This window comes from Fundulus heteroclitus, unplaced genomic scaffold (assembly GCF_011125445.2).
Source record: "Fundulus heteroclitus isolate FHET01 unplaced genomic scaffold, MU-UCD_Fhet_4.1 scaffold_120, whole genome shotgun sequence".
In the NCBI taxonomy this organism is placed as follows: domain Eukaryota; kingdom Metazoa; phylum Chordata; class Actinopteri; order Cyprinodontiformes; family Fundulidae; genus Fundulus; species Fundulus heteroclitus.
Genome location: NW_023396532.1, coordinates 138,804 through 166,638, shown reverse-complemented (window position 1 = coordinate 166,638; position 27,835 = coordinate 138,804). Strand labels below are relative to the sequence as shown.

At 40.8% G+C, this 27,835-nt stretch overlaps 1 protein-coding gene across 1 annotated transcript; it reads right to left on the bottom strand.

Moving 5' to 3' along the window:
- Positions 1-613: 613 nt before the first annotated feature.
- On the bottom strand, positions 614-27,835 carry LOC118558289 (muscle M-line assembly protein unc-89-like). Its single transcript, XM_036128798.1, has 7 exons — positions 27,537-27,835; positions 14,210-14,527; positions 12,348-12,653; positions 9,500-9,805; positions 3,807-4,112; positions 1,623-1,949; positions 614-1,077 (listed from the first exon to the last, which is right to left on the bottom strand). Exons 1-7 carry the CDS (start codon positions 27,676-27,678, stop codon positions 614-616), a joined length of 2,169 nt encoding a protein of 722 aa, XP_035984691.1. The 5' UTR covers positions 27,679-27,835.

Here is a 27,835-nt window from a genome sequence, read left to right as displayed (position 1 = left end):
AACATTTATGAGATCATGAGTTTCTTCATGAGGTTTTTCATGAGTTTCTTCCATGTTCCTGCAGTTTTGTCCACAGCCTGGAGCTCCAGGAATAATAATAATAATCCCTCCAGGAAACATTTCTCCTGGTGATGTTATCTCCACTCCATGTGAACCATGTAGGCGTCGTAGCGCTCTGACATGGTTCCAGTCTGACATGATCTGGACCATCAGCGCTTCCTTTAATACTTGGACACGGGTCAACATGTGAGACTCACTCAGTTTATTAAAACAACTGATTCAAAGTTTTCTGTCTAAGGAAATCCAGCTGATTGCACTGAGTTGTTAACTTTGCAGCAATCTCTCATTCTGAGCTTTAAAACGGAAAAAATAGGAGAACATTTATAAAGTTCTTACAAATGAAAACTTGAACTGAGAAGACAGACGGTTAAATTCTAAAAATATTTAAATATTTTATTCTAAATCTGTCGAGGGGGATGAATAATTTAAGAAAAACTGTTAAGATAAAATAAATAAAAACCATTGTACAAAAACTAAAAGTTCAGAAACGGTTAGAATAGACCCTGAAATGAAATAAGTGTTAATTTAATTTGTTTTATTGTGACCCAGAGAGTTAAAACCTGTTTTCCTGACTGTAGGAGGAAATCTGTGAAGGGTCAGAGTTCAGCTTTAAACTCTCAGATAATTCAGAAAGTGACACAGTTTCTAAATGAGAAGACAGGTCTGGACATAGAGGACACAGCAGGATCCAAGGCAGAAGAAGCTCTGGCTGCAGATCTTTAATGTTACTTACCATGTCCAGGATTTCCCTCTTGAAGTCTTCAAAGAAAGAATATTTCTCAGCTTCTTCTCGTCTCATGTTGCTGTACGCTGTTTTAGCTTTATAACCAAACTCCAGGAATTGTTTATGTTCATCAAACAGGATGCAGGTTGGAGTCTTTGGGGAGTCCAGTCCAAGTTCTTTACCCCATCTCTTTAACTGGGTCTCACCTCCTTCCTCTCTGGGTTTTAGATTGAAGGCGTAGCCACTGTATCCTGAACCAAAGTCTATGGCCATGATCAGAGAGTCAGCTTCACCTGGTTGGAAAGAGAAGAAGGTTAGAGTCTGAAACACTCCTTAGAGTAAAAAATTACCACTGAATTAAAACCACAAACTTGTTTGTGGTTTTAAATCAACCCTGCAATTGAAAATCTAAACTAAAACATTCAGGTTCAGTAATTTAATCTCTATTTTTCCACAGATTATCCTTGTCCTCCTGTCCTGATGGACTGGTGACCTGTCCAAACTGTAGCCCACCTCTCACCCAATGGTTATAGACACCAGCCCCTCCAGGCCATCCTGAATGGAGAACTGGGTATGGAGGAAAGGATGGATACTGGTACTCCTGAGTAATTAATGATTTTATATAAAACCCAGGAAATATCTTTTGTTTCATAGCATCAATAATTAATCATGTTTCTATTCTTTATTACATCAGTTTCTTTAGAATAAAGATTATATTTCTGTAACATTTATCCTCAATCTAACCTTCATATTAATTATGCAGAATAAACACCATCTTCTCTAGTTTTATTAATGATATTATCATGAATAAAATGTGACCTATATTTACAGTACTGACCTTTGACCTTGAGCAGCACTTGTTTCTTAGCCAGGAGTTTTCCTGACTTGTCATCATAGACGGTGCAGCTGTAGGTTCCTGAGTCTCTGTCTGTGGGGTTCTTCAGACTCAGACTGAAGTCTCCAGATTTATAATTCATCTTCATCTCTGTTCTGCCTTCATACTGCTTGTGTTGTTGAAGGTTTTTATACCACCAGTCATAACCGTCAACCACCCTTCCACTGTTGTTTCTCCACGTTACTGTGACTTTATCTTCAGTCAGACTGAGTGTAGTCTTAAAGGGCAGCAGAACAGACTCCACTCCTGAATCCACCTCCACCTTGTAGACTGAGAAAAACACAAAAGATCAGCTGCACAGACAGCAGGAGAAATGATCATGTTGATGTTCACAGTAATGGAGCCTCAGTAAAACTCCAGGAGAGAACCACCTCAGTCACAAGGAGGAACTCAGGATTTTATGACCAGGAGTTTGTAGAATGGATGCTGACAGAGCAGGAATGTGATCAAAACCTCCTTTAAACGACTCACAGAGGAAAAGACTCACGTTCATCAACATGTTTATCCATAAAGAGAAAACGCTAAATATCTTTTTCTACTTTTTAACCAGTAAATGATGAACCACATCACTGCTCCCTCCTACTTGACAGGAGAGAAAAACAGTCGACTGATGAGTCAAATGCAGAGAAATGTTTTCAGTGACTTCATGTCATCAGCCTGTAATTATGGGATGGATTTGTGTTTAGAGGTTAGAGGAGAAGCAGAAATGTTCAGCAGGACAGTCAGAAACTCAGGATAACTCTCAGAGTTTGTCCTTTAATTAAACTCACTCTTCATTAACCTAAAACACCTGGTTAGACGACTTCAACATTATCCTAGAGAGATAAATTATAAAAGTCTGACATTCTATAATCTATCTGTCCTTTCATCTCATGGTTGATTTTATCTATCCTGTGTCTCGGCTCTTTCTCTGGTTTCTTTTCTCCTCTTGTTAACGCTGACACAAACACCTGCTGCTGATTATAGGGAGATGGTTTTACCTGTGATCCTCCTGAAATATACCTGCCTCTCCCTGTATGTTGCTGCCAGATTATTGAAAGCCATCAGTGTGTGTAGACCATCCAGTGGTCCTTGTTTGCCTTCCTCTGCCTGACCCAGTTAGTTCTGTGGATTTCTGCCTGCTTTGCCTCTCCTCTGTCAGTCTCTCCTGTTGTTCTCTGATCCTGAACACCAGACCTCCTGACCGTCACCTGGCTTAGCCTGACTGCCTTGCCCACTGGTTACCTCTGCCTGTGTATGACTTCTGGAAATCAAACCCCCATCCTGTCTTCTGACCAAGTCTGCCAAGCTCTCTGGTACTTCTGCCTGACTCTGACCCACTGTGTTTGACCCAAGACTGTATCACACTGTATCAGATCCAGAACAACCTCTCAGCTTCTGAGAAGGTTGGAGGCTTTTATTCAATGGTTTCCATCTTCCACTGAGTTGATTACAGCCTCTAACCTTAATCTCTCTGTTTCAGTGGTTCCTGAGTACGATCCAACTAGTTTCCTGACGTTTAACACCTTTTATATTAATAAAAACTTTAAACCTACTCATGTGTTTCAGCTGAATTATTGGGTCTATTAGACATTCAAGATGATATTATAAGTTTGTTGTGCATTTAAAGGAATTTAATTTTTAAAATATTTAATCAAAACACCATCAGTTTGCAATGATATTTGGACAAATAATGAAAGAAAAATGGAGGTCTGGCATCCTCAAACAATTCTGCAAACATGGAATAAATTAATGACAACTTCTCTTCAAATTATGAGTTAATTTACTAACAGAAATTAATTCACCTTTAAAATATTTCAATCAACAACTCCTTAGCCAGACCAGTGAAACCTAACTAAAACTACTAAGAAAAATGTATATTAAATAAACTAAATAACAGTGAACACAAAGATGTGAAAGGACAACTAAAAATGAACTAAAGTTAACCTTAAATAAATTGAGATGAGGTGTGTTTTCTATTCAATGTTTATATTTCTCATGGCTGTGAGGTAATAGAATAAATATTATACTTCTGTAACATTTATCCTCGAGCAAACCTTCACATTAAAGATTCAGAATAAACACTATATCTTCTAGTTTTACTAAACATATAATGAATAAAATGTGACCTATATTTATAATACTGACCATCAACATTGAGCAGCACTTGTTTCTTAGCCAGGATTGTTCCTGACTGTCTGCTGCAGACGGTGCAGCTGTAGGTTCCTGAGTCTCTGACTGTGGGGTTCTTCAGGGTCAGACTGAAGTCTCCAGACTTCATCTCTGTTCTGTCTTCATACTGCCAGTGTTGTTGATCGTCTTCAGAGCGATTACTGTGGACCACCCTACCACTGTTGTTTCTCCACGTTACTGTGACTTCTTCAGTCAGACTGACTGTAGTCTTAAAGGGCAGCAGAACAGACTCCACTCCTGAATCCACCTCCACCTTGTAGACTGAGAAAAACACAAAGATCAGCTGCACAGACAGCAGGAGAAATGATCATGTTGATGTTCACAGTAATGGAGCCTCAGTAAAACTCCAGGAGAACCACCTCAGTCACAAGGAGGAACTCAGGATTTTATGACCAGGAGTTTGTAGAATGGATGCTGACAGAGCAGGAATGGGATCACATGTTCCTCTTCACAATACCTCAGAGATTTTCTATGGGGTTAAGGTCAGGTGAGTTTGCTGGCAAATTAAGAACATGGACACCAGGGTCCTTAAACCAGGTACTGGTAGCTATGGCCCTGTGTGCAGGACATCTCCATAAAGTTGGTTAGCAGCAGGGAGCATGAAGAGCTCCAGGGTGCAGTTATACTTGCTGCTTGTACTTTTTTCTTCCCTCCGCCTCTTTATAAATGTTCTGGACACAGAGCTCTGTGAACAGAACTACAGAACTAGACTGAGAAAACTTTCGGGTGTTTAGAGTTAATTAGCTGATTAGATTGTGGCACCAGGTTTCTACTGGACCTTTTCCCAATATTCTAATTTTCTGAGATACTGAATTTGGGGTTTTCATTAGTTGTCATTTATAATCATCAAAATTAAAAGAAACACACACTTGAAATATTTCAGTCTGTGTGTAATGAATGAACATAATATGGAAGTTTCACTTCTTGAATAAAATTACTGAAAAAATCTACTTTTTTATAATATTCTAATTATATGACCAGCATCTGTATACTGGAAAAACAACAAGCTGAGCAGGAATAGCGAAACAGAAACTGGTATAACTTAGAGTGCAATGGGCCAGAGGAAGAGGCTGGATCCACAGGATCAGTTGATATGGGACAATATACCAACCTTTAAGTCTCACCATCTGAAAATGATAAATCACACACTAACAACAACAATGGAGATCAAATACTAGTGGTGGAAGATGATATTTTATCACAAGCTGAAGAGAACAACTGGAAAACGAACAATGTATTTGCAGGTGGGTGTGCATACTTAGGAAATGTTGGTAACGTACAGAAACCTCAGATAATATGAATATAGGCGTCGCCCTTTAAGGCTCTCGTTAGTGGGGTTATTACTGAAAACTTTAGTCCAAGCCCACCTGCTGTGTGGGCCTCACTCCAGTCAGAATAAATAACGGTCAGATTTTTCTTCAGCCATTCAGGAACCAGTGAGGCCCAGAACTTAAAGAGCTACGCCTTTATTCATAGAATCTGGGGTTACAGTATGTAACCAACGTTCTGTTTTATATTGGCTTCACCCTTTAAGACTCTCGCTAGTAGATTAAAGGTGAAGCAGGATGAGGTCCATGCCTCACTAGGTCCAACAGAACCACAAGCCTAAACCACCTGTTCTCACAAGGAGCTTCACCTCAGCCTCCAGTGCAGCTGAACCACCGAGAGGAGAAACCTCTTTGTTCAGGACGGAGGCTGAATGACAGACCTGAGTCTGTGAACAGTGAAGACGAAGGTTATAAACTGTAACAGTAACAATGGGTAGAACAGGCCAGAGGCTCACAGAGGTAACAATCTTCAGTCATTAAGTTGTCATCCTCTCTTTTGTGGTGCACCACAACAAAGAGGAGAAACTCTGGTCTGGGCAGAGGTAGAGACCAAACCTGCTGCTGATGATGAAGAGGACAAGTTACAAACTAACTGTCTAGCATTTAACAGAGCAGAAGAACAACCACTGAGAACCGAAAGGAAACAATTAGCAGCTGAACCATAATGCTACAACATAACCATGCTGCACATTTCTGTCTTCATGATCTCTGGTCACAGAGAGAATAACTGAAGATCAACACAAAACAGCAGAAGTCATCAACAGAATAAACCTTCCCACTCCAGGTGGGAGGAGGTTGTCCAGGTGAGCGTAATGATCATTCTGTCAGAACTCTGAGAACAGAATGAGTCATGGAGAAAGCTGAGACATTGTTCAGGTAAAACCTGATAAATGAGCACAGAGATGACCAGGAAGCTGCTGTGCAGATGTCCTCCACTGTCATTCCTCCATGCAGCACTGTGGAGGAGGAGATCCCTCTGGTGGAGCGAGCTCTGAGCTTCTCTGGAGGCTCCAACCCAGAGGAAACATCAGCCTGAGAAATAGCCTCACACAGCCAGTGTGAGAGGCACTGTGCAGACAAAGGCTGTCCTGCAGAGTTGTCTCTGTAATGCAGCAACAGGCACTCTGTGCGGCGCAGTGCAGACGTGGACAGAGGAGATGGTACGTGACTTCCTCCTCAGAGCTGTGAGGAGGAGGATAGAAGCCATTCAGAGTTATCACCCTAGACCTGAAAGAGCTTGTGATGCTCTTGGGTGTGAAAGCAGGATTAGGAAGCAGCAGAGCTGAGCTGCCGTCCCCCTGTACGCTGAGACAGGAAGGAGCAGCAGAGAGGGCGGACAGATCACTCTCTCTCTTTGCAGATGTCAGAGATAACAGCAGAGCTGCTTTCAATGACAGGAGTTTCACTGGAGCCTGATCTAAGGGCTCAAACGGTGCTTTAACCAGAACCAGGACCAGCGCTAAATCCCACTGAGTAACCAGAGGACATGACACAGGTCTGTGTCTGCGAACACCTCTCAGGAAGCGCTTTGTCAGAGGATGGTTAAAGACTGTTCTGTCACCAAAACCCTCATGACAAGAGGAAAAAGCTGCAGCATAAGTCTTAATTGTGCTGAGGGCTAGAGGACATGAAATGGAACCACGCCTTTCTCCACACACCAGCTCTCAAAAGCTTTCCATTCTGACGCATATAGCTCTGTTGTAGAGGAAGATGCAGAGATGCTGGCCTATTTCCTGGTAGCTCCTAATCGCTCCTCCTGCCTGGAGGAGCTCATCCTTCCTCCACGGCAGCTGCTGCTGACAGCCTGACAGCAGCAACTGCAGGTTGGGGAACCATGGAGCTCCTGTGTGCTCTGGGGCTGTGAGAATTACTGGAAGCTGTTTGCCGCCAACCCGGTCCATGAGCCGCATTATCAGTGGAACCAGAGGGAAGACGTAAAGGAGCGTCTGTGGCCACAGAGGAGTGAAGGCGTCCACTCCTAGAGGAGGATCCTCCTTCAGACTCAGGGAGAACCACAGCTGACACTGTGGGTTCTCTGGTGGGGAGAACAGGTCCACTGCTGGCCTGCAGAACCTGCTGCAGATCTGAGAGATCAGGTCGTGATGGAGGGTCCAGTCTCCGTGACGAGGACCTCCTCTGGACATGATGTCTGCTCCTCTGTTCAGGACAGTGGGGATGTAAACTCCTCTGATGGAGAGCAGGTTGGTGCGTTTCCAGCACAGCAGCCATCTGATGATGTTCAGCAGCTAAGCTGAGCCCTGCCGCCTTGTTGGTTTAAGTAAGCCGCTGTGACCCTGTTGTCGGTGTGGATCAGAACCTGCTGACCCCGCAGCAGAGGAGCAAAATGCTGAGTCACCTTCAACACCGTGAGGAGCTGCAGCACCTTTATGTGGAGAGACGTGTGGTCTGGCCACTTCTCTCCTACTACCAGGGACAGACACGTCCCCCCCCAGCCTGACAGCGTCTGTGAACACCGGGACGTGTGACGTAGGTCTGCTGAGGGGAACTCCCTCTGACAGAGTGGGCGGGTTTTCCCAGTGGGTCAGGTGGGATCCCACTGACGGAGGGACTGCAATCATCCGCCTCTTCTGGTGAACAGGGTCTATGTGCAGGCGGGTGAACCATCTCTGCAGGCGCCTCATATGAAGCAGAACCAGCAGAACCACCAGGTGGGCCGCTGACATCATCCCCAGCATGACGGACAGAGCTGTCACTGTGCGGAGCAGCGCTGACAGCGTGTCTGCTCTGGGCTGTGAGAGTTTAGCTCCACCCCCAGATAAACTAGCATCTGGGACAGGAGAACAGAACTTTTTACCAGTTTATGGAGAAGCCCAGTTCTGTCAGGTTGTGGCCAGAGCTCTGGTCTGCACCGCCGCTTCCTCTCTGGACCGAGCTAACAAAAGCAGGTCGTCCAGATAAAAGAGGATCCTCACTCCTGCAGAGCCCAGCGGCTGCAGCGCCGTTTCCAAGCATCTGGAGAACGTGCGTAGAACCAGAGAGGAACTGAACAGCAGACGATTGTACTGATAGGGAATCCCCTGGAAGGAGAAGCGCAGATGCTTCCTGTGTTTCAGGATGAAGGGAACATGGAAGTAGGTGTCCTTCAGATCTATGGAGGTGAACCAGTGGTTCTGGTGAACGTTCTCCAGCAGCTGTCTGATTGTCAGCATGTGGAACCGTCTCTCCACGATGGTCTTGTTGACCAGGGATAGATCGAGGATGGGTCTCATTCCTCCCGTTCTTTTCAGGACCAGGAATTAACGGGAGTAGAACCCCGTATTTTCCTCCCTGTGGGGAACCCTGGAAATGACGTCTTTATCCAGGAGTTCCTGCAGTTCTGACAGAAGCGCAGCGCTCTGCTCTGGAGACACTAGAACCTCTGCACCTCTGGGGGGTGAGACAGGAACTGCAGCGTGTAGCCTCTGCTGATCAGTCTGTCCATCCACCTGTAAAGGGAACATACGCGCCGCTACTCTGAGCAGCTCTGAGAGCAGACGAACATTTATCTGCTGCACCGTGGCGCTCATGGCTAAGAGCCAAGCTAGAGCTCCTGGAGAGACTTTAGCACTTGCAGATGGGATTGATAGTGCTGATTCTCTGGCTACACTATTCAGAGCTCACCACTGGTGAAGGCACATCCTGCCTATCATCTGTGTAATGGACAACCACTCTCTGTAACTAAAAAAGGCTTTGGCTAGAGATCAGCATCACCAAACAACGATTAACTCAGGGAATTAAAGAAATAATATGGACATCTACAAAAGAGCGACTTGCTAACTGCTTAACAAAAGTGGGGACATCTGCACCTGGACTCCTGAGAGCCTTTGGTGAAGGTGAATGGCAACTGGAAAGACTAAGAAAAAGAAGGGACACTAGTTTACTGTTCCTATAATGTTAACTTGAAAAGTTGTTACAATTTGTTCTAATCTGTTTTGTGCTCTTTGAACAAAGCGGGGAGATTGTTAATTTGCATGTAACCCACTGTGCATGTGTTAGCTGAAAAAAAGGATGTGTGGGCAGGAAAGGGTGGAAGAGAAAGTCTTCTTGTTATTATGGGTCCAGTTTGGTTGGTCTTGTTAATGGTGACCATCAAAGTGCAAGTCAATCACCAATGTGATTTCTGGATTATCAAAAACCAACGCCTGTGAGCCTTATGTTCACGTCTGCTACCTGCGCTCTACACAAAACACACTGACGGCAAAGTTTGTTTGGTAGCTAAATGTTTGAACTTGAAAGACCTGCACATGTGCAAATGCAATGAGCAATTCACTTATTGTTAAATATATTACCATGAATGTGACCTATATTTATAATACTGACCTTTAACACTGAGCAGCACTTGTTTCTTAGCCAGGATTATTCCTGACTGTCTGCTGCAGACGGTGCAGCTGTAGGTTCCTGAGTCTCTGACTGTGGGGTTCTTCAGGGTCAGACTGAAGTCTCCAGACTTCATCTCTGTTCTGTCTTCATACTGCCAGTGTTGTTGATCGTCTTCAGAGCGATTACTGTGGACCATCCTGCCACTGTTGTTTCTCCACGTTACTGTGACTTCTTCAGTCAGACTGACTGTAGTCTTAAAGGGCAGCAGAACAGACTCCACTCCTGAATCCACCTCCACCTTGTAGACTGAGAAAAACACAAAAGATCAGCTGCACAGACAGCAGGAGAAATTATCATGTTGATGTTCACAGTAATGGAGCCTCAGTAAAACTCCAGGAGAGAACCACCTCAGTCACAAGGAGTAACTCAGGATTTAATGACCAGGAGTTTGTAGAATGGATGCTGACAGAGCAGGAATGGGATCAAAACCTCCTTTAAACGACACACAGAAGAAAAGACTTACATTTGTCAATATGGTAAATATGTTTTACTTTTTAACCAACAGATGATGAACCACATCACTGCTGCCTCCTACTTGACAGGAGAGAAAAACACTCGACTGATGAGTCAAATGCAGAGAAATGTTTTCAGTGACTTCCTGTCATCAGCCTGTAATGATGGGATGGATTTGTGTTTAGAGGTTAGAGGAGATGCAGAAATGTTCAGCAGGACAGTCAGAAACTCAGGATAACTCTCAGAGTTTGTATTTTTATTAAACTCACTCTTCATCAACATACAACGGCTGGCTGAATGACTTCAACATTATCCTAGAGAGATAAATTATAAAAGTCTGACATTCTGTAATCTATCAGTCCTTTCATCTCCATGGTTGTCCATGGCTCTTTCTCTGGTTTCTCTGCTCCTCTTGTTAACGCTGACAGCAACACCTGCTGCTGATTATAGGGAGATGGTTTTACCTGTGATCCTCCTGAAATATACCTGCCTCTCCCTGTATGTTGCTGCCAGATTATTGAAAGCCATCAGTGTGTGTAGACCATCCAGTGGTCCTTGTTTGCCTTCCTCTGCCTGACCCAGTTAGTTCTGTGGATTTCTGCCTGCTTTGCCTCTCCTCTGTCAGTCTCTCCTGTTGTTCTCTGATCATGAACACCAGACCTCCTGACCGTCACCTGGCTTAGCCTGACTGCCTTGCCCACTGGTTACCTCTGCCTGTGTATGACTTCTGGAAGCCCTCTGGTACTTCTGCCCACCTCTGACCCACTGTGTTTAACCAAACAATGTATTTCAGATTTCTCTCTGGCTTCAGTCCTGGCTACCAGCTGCTTAAAGCAGAACCTTCTGGCAGAGCTTGACTACAGAAGCATCGAGCAAGTGGAGACCTGAGACCCACGGATCAGATCCAGAACAACCTCTCAGCTTTTGAGAAGTTTGGAGGCTTTTATTCAATGGTTTCCATCTCCCACTGAGTTGATTGCTCCTGATTACGTTCCAGCTAGTTCCCTGCCGTTTAACACCTTTTATATTAATAAAACCTTTAAAACGACTCCTATGTTTCGGCTGAATTGTTGGGTCCATTACACATTCAAGATGAAATTATAAGTGCGTTGGGCTGTTAATTGAATTAATTTTTTTAAATATTCAATCAAAACACTAGCCTGGGTGCCATTCCAAACTTAGTCCCGCCCACAACGTTTTTGGTCGGGAAGTTCGGTCTGGCATTGCTCAATAGTAGCGCGAGTATGCTCGCCCAATATCTGGCGGGCCAATCAAATTGTCAGGGCGGGCTTTATACGATGATGGACAGATGATCAACAGTAACGTAATCAACCATGTCACCAAAGCGCGCTTGGGTTGAATTCGTTTACAACAACGATTGCTGCCGCTGGAGAGTTGAGGTGTGTATATTCTGCTATTAGGTCTGTTCTAGAAGATATCGACAGGTTCGTGTGTTGAAGGACTCCTTGAATCCTTACATTATTTTTGCAACACCGGCAAAAATCATTAACGCTCATCTTCTTATGCTAAGCTAACAGTTGAGTTCCGTTGACAACAACTATGCGTTGCTTAACATACGTCACACACTCCGTTGCTCTTATTGGTTGTAGGTCTATCCAATTGAGTGCAGAGGAATTTTTTTTCCTGGTTCGTTCGAAACACGCCCCATAATCACAGCTCTATGGAGCAGTATCAGACTCAAATTCTGACTAGAATTGAGTATGACCATGTCAGGCTATCAAAACACCATCAGTTTGTCCTGTGAATATCTCTCCAAGTTTGTGATGATATTTGAACAATTAATGAAGGAACGGTGGAGCTCTGGCATCTTCAAACAACACTGCACACATGGAATATATTAGTGACAACTTCTCTTCAAATTATGAGTTAATTTACTAACAGAAATTAATTCAGATTAAAGTGAAACCTAACTAAAATGCCTAAGATAAAATAAATATTAAATAAACTAAAGAACAGTGAACACATAGATGTGAAAGAACAAATAAAAATGGTTGAAAACCATAAAAATTAGTAAATGATTTTAAAGTTCAGTGAAGATGTTTATGTTGTAGAAACAAAGTTAACCTTAAATAAATTGGGATGAGGTTAAATCAGCTTTAAGTCATTCCTAGAGTCTCACCCACAGGGCTGTAATTGTGTGTTTTCTATTCAATGTTCATATTTCTCATGGCTGTGAGGCTATAAAAAATATTATATTTCTGTAACATTTGTACTTGATCTAACCTTAATATTAATAATTCAAAATCAACACCATCTCTTTTAGTTTTACTAAACATATAATGAATAAAATGTGATCTATATTTATAGTACTGACCTTCAACATTGAGCAGCACTTGTTTCTTAGCCAGGATTGTTCCTGACTGTCTACTGCAGATGGTGCAGCTGTAGGTTCCTGAGTCTCTGACTGTGGGGTTCTTCAGGGTCAGACTGAAGTCTCCAGACTTCATCTCTGTTCTGTCTTCATACTGCCAGTGTTGTTGACCATCTTCAGAGCGATTACTGTGGACCATCCTGCCACTGTTGTTTCTCCATGTTACTGTGACTTCTTCAGACAGACTGAGTGTGGTCTTAAAGGGCAGCAGAACAGACTCCACTCCTGAATCCACCTCCACCTTGTAGACTGAGAAAAACACAAAAGATCAGCTGCACAGACAGCAGGAGAAATTATCATGTTGATGTTCACAGTAATGGAGCCTCAGTAAAACTCCAGGAGAGAACCACCTCAGTCACAAGGAGTAACTCAGGATTTTATGACCATGAGTTTGTAGAATGGATGCTGACAGAGCAGGAATGGGATCAAAACCTCCTTTAAACGACACACAGAAGAAAAGACTTAAAAAGGACAACTAAATTTTTGTCCTTTTATTAAACTCACTTCATCAACCTACTCGCCTGGTTGAGTCTGGAGCTGAGCTGCTGTGGCGGTTAACCAATCCCATGTTAGACTTTATTTCATGATGTGTTATAGTAAAAGGAAACAAAAGCTAATTAAATATATTTATGTATGATTTTAAAATGCAATGTTTCAAATTTGATTAGATCCCCTTACTTAACATTATTCTATAACAAACTTAGGCATTTATAATGTATAGATACATTTTGTTTTTACTTATTCATATATATATATATATACAATTAAATTTCATTTATTTTCCTTTATTAAATTTTATTTATATAGCGCCAATTCATGATACATATCATCTCAAGGCTCTTTTCAAAGTCAAATTCAATCAAATCAAGCAGATTGATCAAAAAGTTTCCTCTCTAAGGAAACCCAGTAGATTGCCCTTTAACAGGAATATTAAAGGGCAGAACAGTAAGATTGTTATTCACGCCGGCGGTAATGACACCCAGTCACGCTCATCGGAGGTCACCAAAGTTGGTGTTGCTTCGGTGTGTGAGTTTGCTAAAGCAATGTCGGACTCCGTAATTTTCTCTGGTCCCCTGCCTGATCTGACCAGTGATGACATGTTTAGCCGCATGTCATCATTCAACCGCTGGTTGTCTAGGTGGTGTCCTGAAAACGACGCGGGCTATATTGATAACTGGAGAACTTTCTGGGGAAAACCTGGTCTGATCAGGAGAGACAGCATCCATCCTACTTTGGAGGGTGCAGCTCTTCTTTCTAGGAATCTGGCCGGATTTATTAGTTCTCCTAAATGCTGACAACCCAGGGTCCAGACCAGGAAGCAGAGCCGTAGTTTAACACACCTCTCTGCAGCTTCTGTACTGTTACCCATCCATTATCCTATTGAGACGGTGTCTTTCCCACAGCCAAAACTGAAAAGATCAAAAACAGATCTAAAAGGAAAAAATCATAAAAAATTAATAAAAATTGCTATGGCTCACCTTGAACCAAAAAATAAAACTATTAAATGTGGTCTATTAAATATAAGGGCTCTCCCCCCAAAGACTTTGTAAGTTAATGAATTGATTTCTGACAATCAGATTGATTTATTTTGTCTCACAGTCTGACACACAGAGCTGTAATGGTGTGTTTTCTATTCAACGTTCATATTTCTCATGACTTTAAGAAAAAACAATAAAGATTGTATTTCTGAAACATTTATCCTCAATCTAACCTTCATATTAATGACTCAGAATAAACACCCTCTCCTGCAGTTTTTTTTAAAGATATCATCATGAATAAAATGTGATCCTATTTATAATACTGACCTTCAACATTGAGCAGCACTTGTTTCTTAGCCAGGATTTTTCCTGACCATCTGTGGGAGACGGTGCAGGTGTAGATTCCTGAGTCTCTGTCTGTGGGGTTCTTCAGGGTCAGACTGAAGTCTCCAGATTTCAAATTTATCTTCATATTTGTTCTGTCTTCATACTGCCAGTGTTGTTGACCGTCTTCACAGCGATAACTGTGGACCATCCAGTCACTGTTGTTTCTCCACATTACTGTGACTTCTTCAGGCAGACGGACTGCAGTCTTAAAGGGCAGCAGAACAGACTCCACTCCTGAATCCACCTCCACCTTGTAGACTGAGAAAAACACAAAAGATCAGCTGCACAGAAAGCAGGCCTGTTTCAGAAAGATGGGTTAGTGGATGTTCAGCGTGATTTCTGTGGTAAATTCCTGCATACCCTGGCTTTTCTGTTTCAGAAAGCTCAAAAGCCGTTACCCTGAGTCAATTTATGATGACAAGGTACTCCGTGAAACAACTCTGCTCTGTACCAAGGTTATTCTTCCTTTTTACCCGGAAAAGGTGTGTCCTTATCTGGAGTAGCCTGATTGCTGGAGCGCAAATACTCCACAGAAATCTCTGTCAGTAGAGGCTGATCAGATCATGATTTCTGGACTAATACATTTTGAAACATTAACATTTTTCTGCCTCTGTCATTTAACTCTCAGTTCTGAACAATTTCTTTGTGCTGCTCTTTGTTTTTATGCCAACAGCAGCTTTTTAATAACGTAATAGATGCAGAAAATATTTCAGGGGCAAATGTATGTCGCTGTCAGGAATGTTACTGTTGCACTCAGTTATAATTTAATGGGGTTCCATAGTCTAAGACCTACAAGATTAATAAAAGAACTACACAAAATGAAAGCAAACATGTATTCTGTATCAAATTTTGAGACTTCCAGCTTTAATTTTCCATTCATATACACCGTTAAGGTTATGGCACATTCCTTTGCTTAAATAATACCACCTTTACTTCAACTTAAAATATAAATATAGTCTATGATTAATATAAGGTGAGGCTGGCATAACATCCTTACAGAGTAAACCCAGAAACAGGCTGCCATCAGAGGAAACGGGTGGAGTACATTGGAGTATTGCTGTTGAAAATAATAGTGTCTGGAGTTTGCCATGTCTCCTAACAACTAGTGCAAATGTTAAAGACTGTTTTTGTACAGATTTTAGGAACATCAGTGGGGTGACTAAAGCAGATTGTTATCCACTGCATCGTATGGAGGATTGTGTAGATCATGTTGGGGCTACAAACTTTGTGACCCAGTTGGATCTGCTGAAGGGGTTTTGGCAGATGTCCCTGACGGCACGTGCCCAAGAAATTTCCACTTTTGTCACTCCTGATGACTTTCTCCAGTGCACGGTGATGGCTTTTAGGATTTATGATGCCCCAGCAACATTTCAGCAGCTGATGAATGTGGTTCTGTCTGCTTTACCTTTCTGCAAAGCCTACCTTGATGATTTGGTGGTTTGTTCTGCCACCTGGACGGAGCATATTGGACATATTGAGTAATGTTTTTGGGTATCTGAGTGAGGCGAATCTGACAATTAATTTGTCCAAATGTGAATTTGTTAAAGCGACGTATTTTGAAAAAAGAGTGGAGGGAGGTCTGGTATTCCCGGCTCAAACTAAAGTGGAGGCTATTCTGTCTGTTCCTGTTCCCCGCACTCTTGCTGAACTGTCACTATTCAGCTGTGGTGGGTTACTACAGAAGGTTTCATAAGAGTTTTTACTCTGTTGCTGCTCCATAACAGATCTGCTCAGCCTGAAAATAAACTTTTGTTGGTCTAACTCGTGTCAGTCTGCTTTTGAGTAGACTAAATCTCTATTCGTCAATGTTCCTGTTTTATCTGTGCCTCATTTTCATCGGCCATTTAAGTTGGCTGTTGACGCTTGTGATTCTGGTGTTGGAGCTGTCCCTTTACAAGATGGTGTTAACGGCGTTGAACATCCAGTTTCCTATTTTTCAAAGAAACTTAATAAACATCAGAAGTGGTACAAAATAAAAATAATTTTACTGGGAAACTTTGGCAGCTGTGATTACCAGAATATTTCTGTAAAAAAATACAGTAAAAATATAAACCAGCTTACAGAACCACCTGTAACATATTTTACATGAAAAAACTGTAGACGGCGTGTTATCTTTAAATGTATATTTAACAGCAATGAGGCACTAGTGGCCCCTTTTATTTAGGCTGAGAGAGAGAAGACATGCAGGAAAATACTGCAAGCTGGACCCTAACTTTTACTTTTAAAAATATTAATTATGCTTATGACCAGTTCAATTACTACACTTTTTTAAATCATAATTTATATATTTAAAAGTAATAATTATTATACATTTGAACTCTTACCTTTTGTCCATGTCCTAAATAAATATACTGTGTCCTTTTTGTTTGTACAATTTAGAAGGACAGTTGAAGCCAAATTCTGGCAAAAAGATGAATGAACATGTCAGATATTTTAATCACTCAGACCGTCCATTTATTGCAAATGTTGATTATAGCCAATGAATGCTTTAGTTGATTAAGGTTAAACATAAGAATAACTTATAACTGGACCGTATCTGATGAAAGTGTATTTTCATACTTCATCTTGATTTGCTTCCACGTGAATTTTATGCCCGTCGGGTTGCACCCAGACACGTAATCAATGCATGAAGGCTTCTTTCATGCTCGCGCTTAACTCAGGGTTCATAAGACGCTGAGTTCATTGTAAGTTTGTGTTACTTACTTTGACAAAGCTGAATTGCAGACATGTCTACAAAGCAACTTGTATTGAAAATAGGGTTGTCACTTTTAACGCGTTAACTTTGTTAGACCATAACACCGACAATTTTTTTGTCGCAGGTTAATCGGGCATCAAAACACACACACCGTTCTCTAATGAATTTTTACCCGCAGCGCTATCCGGACTGTGTTTCTTTTACCCTTGGTGCTTTCCTTAGTTTCAAGAATGCTAGAGACTGTTGGAAAACCGACCCGCGCTCACTGTTGCCAAGTCCGCTTATTTCATTCATTGTTTGGCTTCTTTTTTCTAGTTGCTTGTAAATTTCATGAGTTGTGGGTTGCGTTTTTTTTTAAGCCTTTTTCTGAAAGTGAAATTGCTTATTTGGGCTCTAAAATAAGTGACAATAACAGGAGTTATAAAGAGACCTGCTTGCGCTACAGACATTTTGAGTATAACCAGCTGAGCATCCTCCTCTAGACATGGGAGCTGACAGACGGGAGTAAAGGCAGATGGAGCATAGATGGGTTCTAAACATGAGTTTTTACATGCTCATAACATTGCAGAAACTTAACCCATAATCCGTACTTTAATGCTTATTAATTAGTTGTCTCTGTATTTGACAAACTAATGCTGAATCACATTGCCAAATGAAGTACCGGGAGTTACAGTGTCAGCACATAAAGCTGTGCTAAACAGCCTCTTTCAAGGGTATTAAGCTCCTGCCCCCGTTGCAAGCAAAGTGTAGGACTCTGGAATGACCTGGAAATTTAAAACCTTTTTCCAGGCTTTAAAAAAACTGTGTATGAATATGGATATAAACAGCATGCTAAAATATACAAAGAAATTTTTGTTGTTGGTGTTAAAGCTCAGAATTAGATGTGTGAGAGAGAGTGAAAAAAATTAACAATAAAGCTTGTGACGTGACTTTATTGCAATGTTAAATTTGTACTAATTTATATGTATATGTGTAATACCACGTCTATCTATATATATAGAGGTGAAAAAATATTTCGGCATGAAAACAGGTATTTATTTCCACGTTTGTTTCCACATTGTGTAAACATCAGGGCGTTATGCCTAGTGGTTTAGCCATTATTGGCCAGAGTTTAACATTTTCTGGCACCAGGATGTTTTCATTCTAATTCTGAAAAGTGCTTGAAAATATTTTTTGTACAAGCATGTTTTTACTAGGATAAAAGGATAAAATATGCAATTAATTTGCTATTAATCTTGAGTTAACTTTTGACATTATGCGATTAACCACGATTAAAATTTTTAATCGTTTGACAACCCTAATTGAAAAATGTTTTAATGTGTGTCTGGGTGCTGGATACTTTTAAATTTGTAACCACTGCGATAACAATGTGCCAAGGTTTACCCCTCAGAAAATTTAACCCCCTTAAGTGCAAGAAATTCTTCCACAGGTAACATGAAAGATAGCGCTCATTTTCCAGAATTTACACGATAAATGCAATGTGGGTGAAAGTTTACAGATACTCAAAGATCCCGTTCTCCATAAGCCAGCATGGAGCTACAAGCTGACAGAAACAAAGTGTTGCAGTGCCATGCATGTTTCAAGATTGCAGACCAACTTTTCTTAAATAGCTCAAAAGTTTAAACTGGTATTGTTGTGCATCTTTGGTGTAAACTATACCTTCAATGAAATGCCCACCAAAAGGATATCAGCGTCCCCCTTTGGAAATATTACCTTCAGCGCCCCCTGTCAGCCTCTAATGCCCCCCCAGTGGGCAGTAGTGTCACAGTTCAGAACCCCTAAATTAAGTGGAGACATTACACTTGGGAAGTGCACTAAATATTCTAGGCTCTCCCAGTGAGTAGCTGCCAAATTCTTGAAAGCCACCCTGAGTAAACCATCCAGCATTCCTTGATTGCCTGTCTGATATCGACCTGTCTCGCCCCTGTCGGTTCTCCAGTTGGCTTCTATGTTCTGGATATTGACCTCCTGCCTTTCCTCTCAACCAAGTCTGGCTGCTTCTGCATCTTTCTGCATACCTCTGCCTGGATTATGCCTCCTGTTACCGATTTGCTTGCCTGGATTCTGGAATTGACTCTTGTCTCAGCCCTATTGGATACCTCAGCCAAGTCTACTGATCTCCTGTGTATAACCTATTGGATTCCCCTCCTGCCTCTGGCCCGCAAGCACACTGTAAAGTAGGTCAGTCAGTGATTCAAATCACTCAGATGGAGCCTTTGGATCCCTGCATCAGATCCAGCGCAACATCCTGAATTCTGATAAGGTTGGTGGCTTTTATTGAGTGTTTTCACATCTCCACTGAGAATGCTCCAGTTCCAGCAATACCAGTTCCTTTTAATAAACCTTTTGAAACCTTCATTCCTGTGTTGGCTGAATTATCGGGTCTCCAGAATTTCTTTACTGAGAAAATACTAAAGATTATACGATCTGTCTCTACATCCATATCAACTTCAGAACCAAAGCTGTATCCAACTAGAACTTATTTTGACAAAATGTCCCAATTCAGCCAAATAAACTACAAAAGCTTAGAGGAAATTGTTCACCAGCTAAGTTCCTCCTCCTGTTGCCTTGATATTTTACCCACAGCTTTCTTTAAGAAAGCGTCTGATTTGACTCAGATAATAAACACATCCCTTCTGTCAGCCCCCCCCCCCAAGTTCCTTGAAAAAAGCAACTATCAAACCACTGTTGAAAAAGAACAATTTAGACAAACTACTACTCCAGAACTACAGGCAGAGTTTTGAAAAAGCTGTGTTTCAACAATTAAACATCTTAACAACGACCAGCCGCTTTGACGTTTTCCAGTCTGGTTTCCGTGCTCACCACCGTACAGAGACCGCCCTGATCAAGGTGTTTAATGACATCCATATAAATACAGAATGTGGAAGAACCACCGTGCTGGTTCTATTGGACCTCAGTGCAGCATTTGATACTGTTGATCACTCCATTCTGTTAGAACGCCTGGAGAACTGGGTCGGCCTCTCTGGTACAGCTCTCAACTGGTTTAAATCCTACTTAAAGGACAGGGAATTTTTTGTATCAGTAGGTAACTTTACATCAAAAATGACAAAAATCACATGTGGGGTTCCCCAAGGGTCCATTCTGGGTTAGAGAACATAGCAAGTTAGAACACAGCACCAGCTGCTTCAGCTAGTGACCAGAGATCAGGACGGAAATCTGGATGTAGTGATGGACTCAGACCTGAACCTCCAAATGCATCTAAAGACAATTACAAGGTCGGCTTTCTATCACCTGAAGAACATTTCTAGGATTAAAGGACTAATGTCTCAGCAGGATCTGGAAAAACTAATCCATGCATTTATCTTTAGTAGAACTGATTTAAAATTCTTCTTCTAACGTATAAAGCCCTTAATAATCAAGCTCCATCATATATCAGAGCTCTGATTACCCCGTATGTTGCTAACAGAGCACTTCGCTCTCAGACTGCAGGTCTGCTGGTGGTTCCTAGAGTCTCTAAAAGTAGAATGGGAGGCAGATCCTTTAGCTATCAGGCTCCTCTCCTGTGGAACCAACTCCCAGTTTTGGTCCGTGAGGCAGACACCCCATCTATTTTTAAGACTAATGTTAAAACTTTCCTTTTTGACAAAGCTTATAGTTAGAGTGGCTCATGTTACTCTGAGCTATCTCTATAGTTGTGCTGTGATAGGCCTAGGCTGCTGGAGGACATCAGGGTCTAATTTTCTCACTCTACTGATTTCTACTGTTCTGCAGTTTTGCATGACTGTTGTCATTTCAGCTTTTAACTTTTTGCTCTCTCTCTTTTATCTTCATAGTAGGTACACCTGGTCTGGCGTTCTGTTAACTGTGACATCATCCAGAGAAGACGGCTCACCCGCTACTACCATCTAATGTAGAACAGATTACTAGATCAATGTGTGCTTCTGTGCTTGTTTGTCACTCTTGTTGTGTCTCTGCTCTGTCTTCTGTAACCCCAGTCGGTCGAGGCAGATGACCGTTCATACTGAGCCCGGTTCTGCCGGAGGTTTTCCTTCCCGTTAATGGGGAGTTTTTCTTTCCACTGTCGCTTCATGCTTGCTCAGTATGAGGGATTGCTGCAAAGCCATGGACAATGCAGACGACTCTCCCTGTGGCTCTACGCTTCTTCAGGAGTGAATGCTGCTTGTCGGGACTTTGATGCAATCAACTGGTTTCCCTTAGATAGGAATTTATTTTGACCAATCTGTATAATCTGACCCAATCTGTATAATCTGATTGAATTTCATTTTGGAAAGTGTGAATACTTTTGGAAGGCAGCTTATCCTTTTTGGCTTGGAAAGATCCAGGTGAAACTTAAAGTGTTGCTGGGAGGAGAGATGCTACTTTATCTGTATTCTCATTCACCCACAGCAGTGTATTGTGGTTCATTTCCTGACCACAGGAACACTGAAAGCTCAGCATGTTGGCTGTGTAACCATGGCAACCCTGAAGCATCGCTGCCTGAAATGTTCACAATCTGTCCAGGAAAACTCAAAACCTCATCATGTTAGACATCAGCATTGATACTGCTGTAAAAGGAACTTACCTGATAATAAATAATGTCTGAAGTGAAATAAAAGGCCTCCAGAAACAGCAAGAAGAACCAGCAGAACCAGTAGAACTACGGCCCAGGTTGGAAATATTTCTATGGAAAACATAAAGACCAGTTAGATCTTAGACATTCATGATATTTTATTTTGTCTGAAAAATTTAATAGTTTGTAGAATTATGTTAACACAAGCTCAGTTTTCTTTTAAACGTTATATTACAGTTGTCTCTGACCATTGTGAGCATTTTTAATATATATGGGAAAATATTTTGCTGATTTTTTTCCTACTTCATGAAATTCCTTAAAGTGACTGTTAAATGGTGAAAAATATACAGTTGGAATTTACATAAAGCACTACATCTGTTCAAATAGTTGAATTTCAAGAACTCAATTCTTGTTATTTACTTACTGTTGGCTGAACACAAATGAGTTTTGAAACAGCCAAATAAATAAATTTTAATATACAGAAAGGTAATATAAGGTAAGATACTTTATTGTTCATTATTAAAGTGTACACAGAAGAAAGCCAAAATAAAGAGAACATAACCCCAAACATTCAGATATAGACCATATTCCATAAATTCTGAAGCTTGTCTCAGATTAAAAGGACACTTTGAATATAACATTTAAGAAGGTTAAAATCATAGTTTTCATTAAGCCCACAAGTCAGATTTCTTTTTTTTGGTCTGTCGAAATATTCAAATGTCATTTTTTCACTAACTGTAAGTAGAAAATCATTATAATTAAAGTAAATAAAGGCTTGAAAACATCAGTCTTTGTCTAATTAATTCATATGATGTTTCACTTTGTGAAGAGAGTTACTGAATTAAAAAAACTTTTCAATAACATCCATCCATCCATTTTCTAACAGGTCTATCCCTTGTGGGGTCGTGAAGGGTGGCGAGAGGCGGGGTACACCCTGGACAGGTCACCAGTCTATCATAGTCAATAATATTCTAATTTATTGAATATCTCTGCACATAGACACACAAAGCCATTCATGTCTAAGAAAAGTGAAAAGCTATTTCAGCATTTCCTCGTTTAAAACTGTTACAGCTGAAATAAAATATTTAAATTTTTTTTATGCTAATGGTGCTTTATGTCTTCTGCCAGATGGCAACAACTGAACCAAAGAGTAAAGAGGAGGAGAGGAGTCTTTAGGCCCGTTTACACTACACTTTTTTAACCGAGCCGAGACCAGTCCGAGCTCGGTAACCGAGATAACTCTTGTGTGTAAACGGTCAGCAGACTGAACCGTACCACGCTAAACATAACCGGACTGCGCTAACTGCAGACCAGTTCCTGAGCAGGTCTCGGCCTGGTTTTATTTTTTGGCCCGGTTATCTGATAAAGAGCGCATGAGCAGACCGCGTCATCCCCTTACAGTCAGCTGACTGTCTGCGGTTTTTCCGGCAGTCTGGCTGCACGTCCCAATTCACACTCCATTCAGACAAATTTCAGACATTGTGCCACAGGGTTTCCAGAGATGATTCTTCTTAGCAGCGTGATGGACCTCAGTGTCTGTCGTTGTTTCCTGCGTCTGTAAATCCTTATTAGACGTTTGTTTGTCTCATCCACTTCCCAAAAGCCGACTCTCTCAAGTAAATTCACCAATGGTTGCCTTCTTCCCCTGACTCTCCGCAAACACCCAAATATCACAATATCAAGCATAACATCCTGAATGTTACCGGCGCCGCGCTGTTTTGTTTTGCTGCTTCCCCCTTCAATCCCAGAGAGCGGTAGCACCGCAGATCGCCACTAGGGGACGAGGAGCAACCAAGGAACCGAGATAATGTGGTGTTTGAACAGCCGTCAGACACAAGAGTTATCTCGGTTACCAAGCTCGGACTGGTCTCGGCTCGGTTAAAAACGTGTAGTGTAAACGGGCCTTTTATTGACCTGATGGCTTCAGCAGGGATTGGTCGTATCATTTCTAGCTGTTCTGAGACAATAATCTTACTGATTGATCACCGGATTAGTTTGTTATTGTACAAAGATGTCATATTAAAGGAGAGAAGGCTTTCAGTGACTGAAATATAAACCATGGTCAACATTTGTTCCCTGGATACACATAATCTGTGGGGAATTAGAAAGAGAGTATGTTTAACACAAATCAAATCTGCCATGTTCAGCATCTTTTTAAAGCTCCTATAAAATCTCTTCAGGATGAATAAACTAGAAGCAACTTCCTCCTGTATTTCGCCCATTCAAGCTTTCGAGGACTCTGGTTCTTTAGCTACAGATGGTTTATTTATTAATTCACTTAAATAACTAGAACAGCTAGTGGCAAAAATGCATCATAGACTACCATAGAACTACAAGCAAACAGAACAAACTATGAATTTACATACATTCAGTCCATAGTTAAGAATTGAATAAAGCTTTAGATTTATATTTTCTTACCACTTTGCCAGCTTGTAGCTCCGAATGGGAGGGAAATTACTTTATCTTAAAATATCTCATCTTTCGATCAACGACATTAACAACATTCCCGCCATCCATCAGGAGACAGGAAGTTCCAAAAACCAGGAACACAAGTCAAAGTAAAGGTGCGACCTCTGGTGGTCAACAGAGGAACAGGCACATTACACAAAATCTATGTTCACAGCATTTACATCCTATGTGATCAGAATATCACAAACTACTACACCTAATCTGCACAAAAAATTATAGTTTTTTTAAAATATTTTAGTTTAGTTATCCAAATGAACTCAACTGCAACCCCAATAGTCACAATAATATATGAATCAACTACAGGGCCTATGTTGGAAATATAGTTATCATTGCTTGACATCCACTTTATTTGTTGGACACAGTTAATTGCACTTTAATTGGAGTTATTTTAAATAACATTTTCAAAACTAAAACAATGTTAGTGTTACTTATGGTGTGTAAAGGGGACAAAATAAATAAATAATGAAATAAATAAATGTAAATCTAACATGAAACACATAAATTATCTAAATGATCCATGAAATAATGAAATATAGAATAAAATAAATCCACCATTAAATGTCCCATTAAATCACTAAATGTATCATTAAATGTACTATTAAATGAGATGAAATATGAAATGTAAAATGAAAAAATAAAATAAATACATGTACCTTTTAATGTTCCATTAATGTACAATTTATTTTATAAATACATTATTAAACAATTACAATGTACCATTAAATTTTGAAATGTAAAATTAAATATTTAAATGTGCCATTAGGATTAGACTTAATTTATCCAGAAAGAGTCCAAAGAAGTGCCAGAGGCATCTCCACTGATCCCACCCACCCATCAGGTAAACGCTTCAGAAATAAATAATCTTAAAAACAGCTTCTTCTCAAGAGCTGTGAGGGCAATCGCCCCCTGATGGGAGACTGCAGTCCAACACTTTAAAATCACCCCTCTGTTACTAACCCTTCATACGTTACAATCACCATCGTCTCTAAATGTACATTGCTGTAAACCAGGGGTGTCCAAACGTTTGGCTCGTGGGCCGAAATGTTCACATCACAAGCACTTGAGGGCCAAAAAGTCAATAAAAAAAAATAACAAGCAAACAATTGCTGTGATTGTTTTTTGGTATGCCTGCTCTACAGAATATGATAATTTAAAATAAACAAACTGGATTATCTGTACTTCGCCAGTTTTAATAAATGACATCCAATCAGATTTAGCTGCACTAAAATCTGCATTTAAGCAAAAGTCATTGGTTAGATGTAGATGTATTTACTGTGAAGAGCATGTAAAATGTGTGATTATTGAAAGACACATTTTTTGTGTTGTACTTGCCATTCAATTGTAACATTTTAACTTTTCTGTACTATTTTTGCCCCAATTAAAAGTAAAATGTGCTGGTGGGCCAAATGTTTCTGGAAATGCATTTGGAGGGCCACACAAAATCAGCACAGGGGCTGCAAATTGCCCCCCGGGCCTCACTCTGGGCACGCCTGCTATGAACGAAGCCTCAATCATCATTGCACAATAAGCACCTTAAAACCTCATTATCTGTTATCTCTGACTCATGAAAGACAACAAGTTCATACAAACTTTTTGAATCATCCTTTCTTTTTTTCATCCTTTTGTTTTTTTAATTTTCTGAATGCTACCGAAAAAAAATTAAATACACTGTAACTTTTGTTCATTGCTTGTTTGTTTGTCCATTTATCTTCCTCATGTGTACTCTGAACTGGAGTGGCCAAAAGGATATTTCACCTCCATAAGAAGTGGTGACAATAAAGAACCTTTGAATCTTGAATCTTTAAATATGCCTTTTAAATTATTACATTTAATACTTTCATTTTATTCTTCTTAAATAAATTTATTGGAATATACATTTAATTATTTCACTCTGTATCTATTTATTTCAGGATGTTGCACAGCAGACCCATCATGAAATCATTTAAACCGCAGTGGCGCCACCAGAAACCTTTTGTAGGGTGGGGCCAAATGGGGCCATTTAAACTCTTGGGGTGGCACACTGAAACTAAAATGCATACATTTCAGGATTTTATTCAACTGTTGTAGTAAACCTGCCTGTAGTAAACTATCGGGAAGACTTAAGTAAACGCCTCCTAACATCTTTTAGTTTATTGTTTGATTTTTAATGTTACTAATGATCTAATATGGATAGACCAATAACAGTGCAGTTAAGATTTTGTGTTCAACAACAATTCCTTTTTATTGTGTAATTATATTAGGAATAACGTGTAGATTTATTGAAAAACAATAATAATTACTAGGGGAAAGTAGATACTGGCAGATACAAATAAAAGCGCAATAGAAGGTCAGGATGAGCGGCTGCCTTGCTGGCTTTGCATAATCGGATTAAACACTAAGCTGATGCTACTACAATTTACACTGGCAAGTAGGTTGGCCAGGACATGGCATGGGTGGGTGGGGTGTGTGGAGCATGGCCACCCCTGGCCACCCCCTGGTGGCGCGACTGTTAAACCATCACCTTCCCCCATGAAACTCAGTGGGCGGGATTAGGGAGACCCTGATTTCTGATTGGCTGCTTCACACTGAACAACTTCTTGGTTGAATATTGACTCCGAGGTCAATATTTCGCTGTGAAGTTCATAAATAACTTCAATAACGTCTCACAATTTGTTTATCACAGACTGGTTGAGCAACTCAAGCCTCTATATCCTTAGTTTGATCTGAAATATCTCCAAAATGTTCATGAGAGAGCTCGCTGTGGTTGTGCAAGGGGGAAGTCAAGATCAACAAGCTGGCTAACACCGGCTAATGTTCTCTCACAAACTTTTTAGAGACATTTCTGACCAAACAAGCAATATAGAGACTGAAATTACTCAACCAGGTACCACATAAACCATTGTATTCAGGAGAAAATAACTGTTAAACCGCTTAAACTGTTGTGACCGCCATTTGCCAGAGATACATCTGACAACGTGAGAGCACAAAACATGGAACAGGAAAGATGTTCCCTGAGAAACTTTCTAAATCTGTTTTTCATGCAGTGATGTGATAAGATTTGCTAATCAATAGAAAAACAGCAATACTACTACTACTACTACTACTAATAATAATAATAATAATAATAATAATAATAATAAAAATATTAATGTAATAAAAAATCAGTGCAAGCAGCCTTCATGTTATTTAATGTGTGTGTGATGGTGGGTGGAGGGTGGGGGTGGGGGGGGGGGGGGGGGGCTTGGAGGACCATAAGGCACCTGGATAATTTATAGGGTGCCTAGCCCAGAGTTTTTGGCTGGACATGCAGATAGAGGTGTCCATACATAAATGCAGCAGAGGGCAGCTTCAAACATTCCCACTCTGGGAGCCGTTTTCAAATATTGTTGGTTTTGCCTCATCTGGACAGAAGGACCTCTGAACTTCTTAAAAAGTTTATTGGATGAAGCCAAACCCATCTTTATGTGTACAGGGCCCTTGTTTCACAGATAGGATTAAAGATGTTCTCTATGTTTTATGATAACATCTTAATTCAATAATTGGCTATTGTGGCATGAATATACTTGGTGTGTGTTTACACTGAAGTTGCTGACCTTTGACATGCAGCTGAACGTCCAGCAGCATAGTTTCTTCTTCTTCATCAATGATGCTGCAGATGTAGATCCCGCTGTCAGACAGTTGTGGTTCTTTCAGAGTGAGACTGAAGTTACCAGAGACTAGAGCATCAGGTCTCATTGATGTTCGTCCTTCAAAAAGCTGATTTTGTTCACGTAGGTCATCTCTTTCTCTCCGTTGATGGACAGTATCAGGATTAAGACCAGAGCGGCCCCATTTCACTGTAACAAGATCTTCTATTACTTTGCTGTACTGGCAGGGCAGCACTACAGATTCT

What these genes read in the sequence shown, in the direction of transcription:
- LOC118558289 (XM_036128798.1), bottom strand. Translation starts at nt 27,678, where the DNA reads ATGAGACCTGATGCTCTAGTCTCTGGTAACTTCAGTCTCACTCTGAAA. An exon ending in AGTGCTGCTCAATGTTGAAG is followed by an intron (nt 9,806 to 12,347) that starts GTCAGTACTATA and finishes TGTTTTTCTCAG; the next exon opens with TCTACAAGGTGGAGGTGGAT. An exon ending in AGTGCTGCTCAATGTTGATG is followed by an intron (nt 1,950 to 3,806) that starts GTCAGTATTATA and finishes TGTTTTTCTCAG; the next exon opens with TCTACAAGGTGGAGGTGGAT.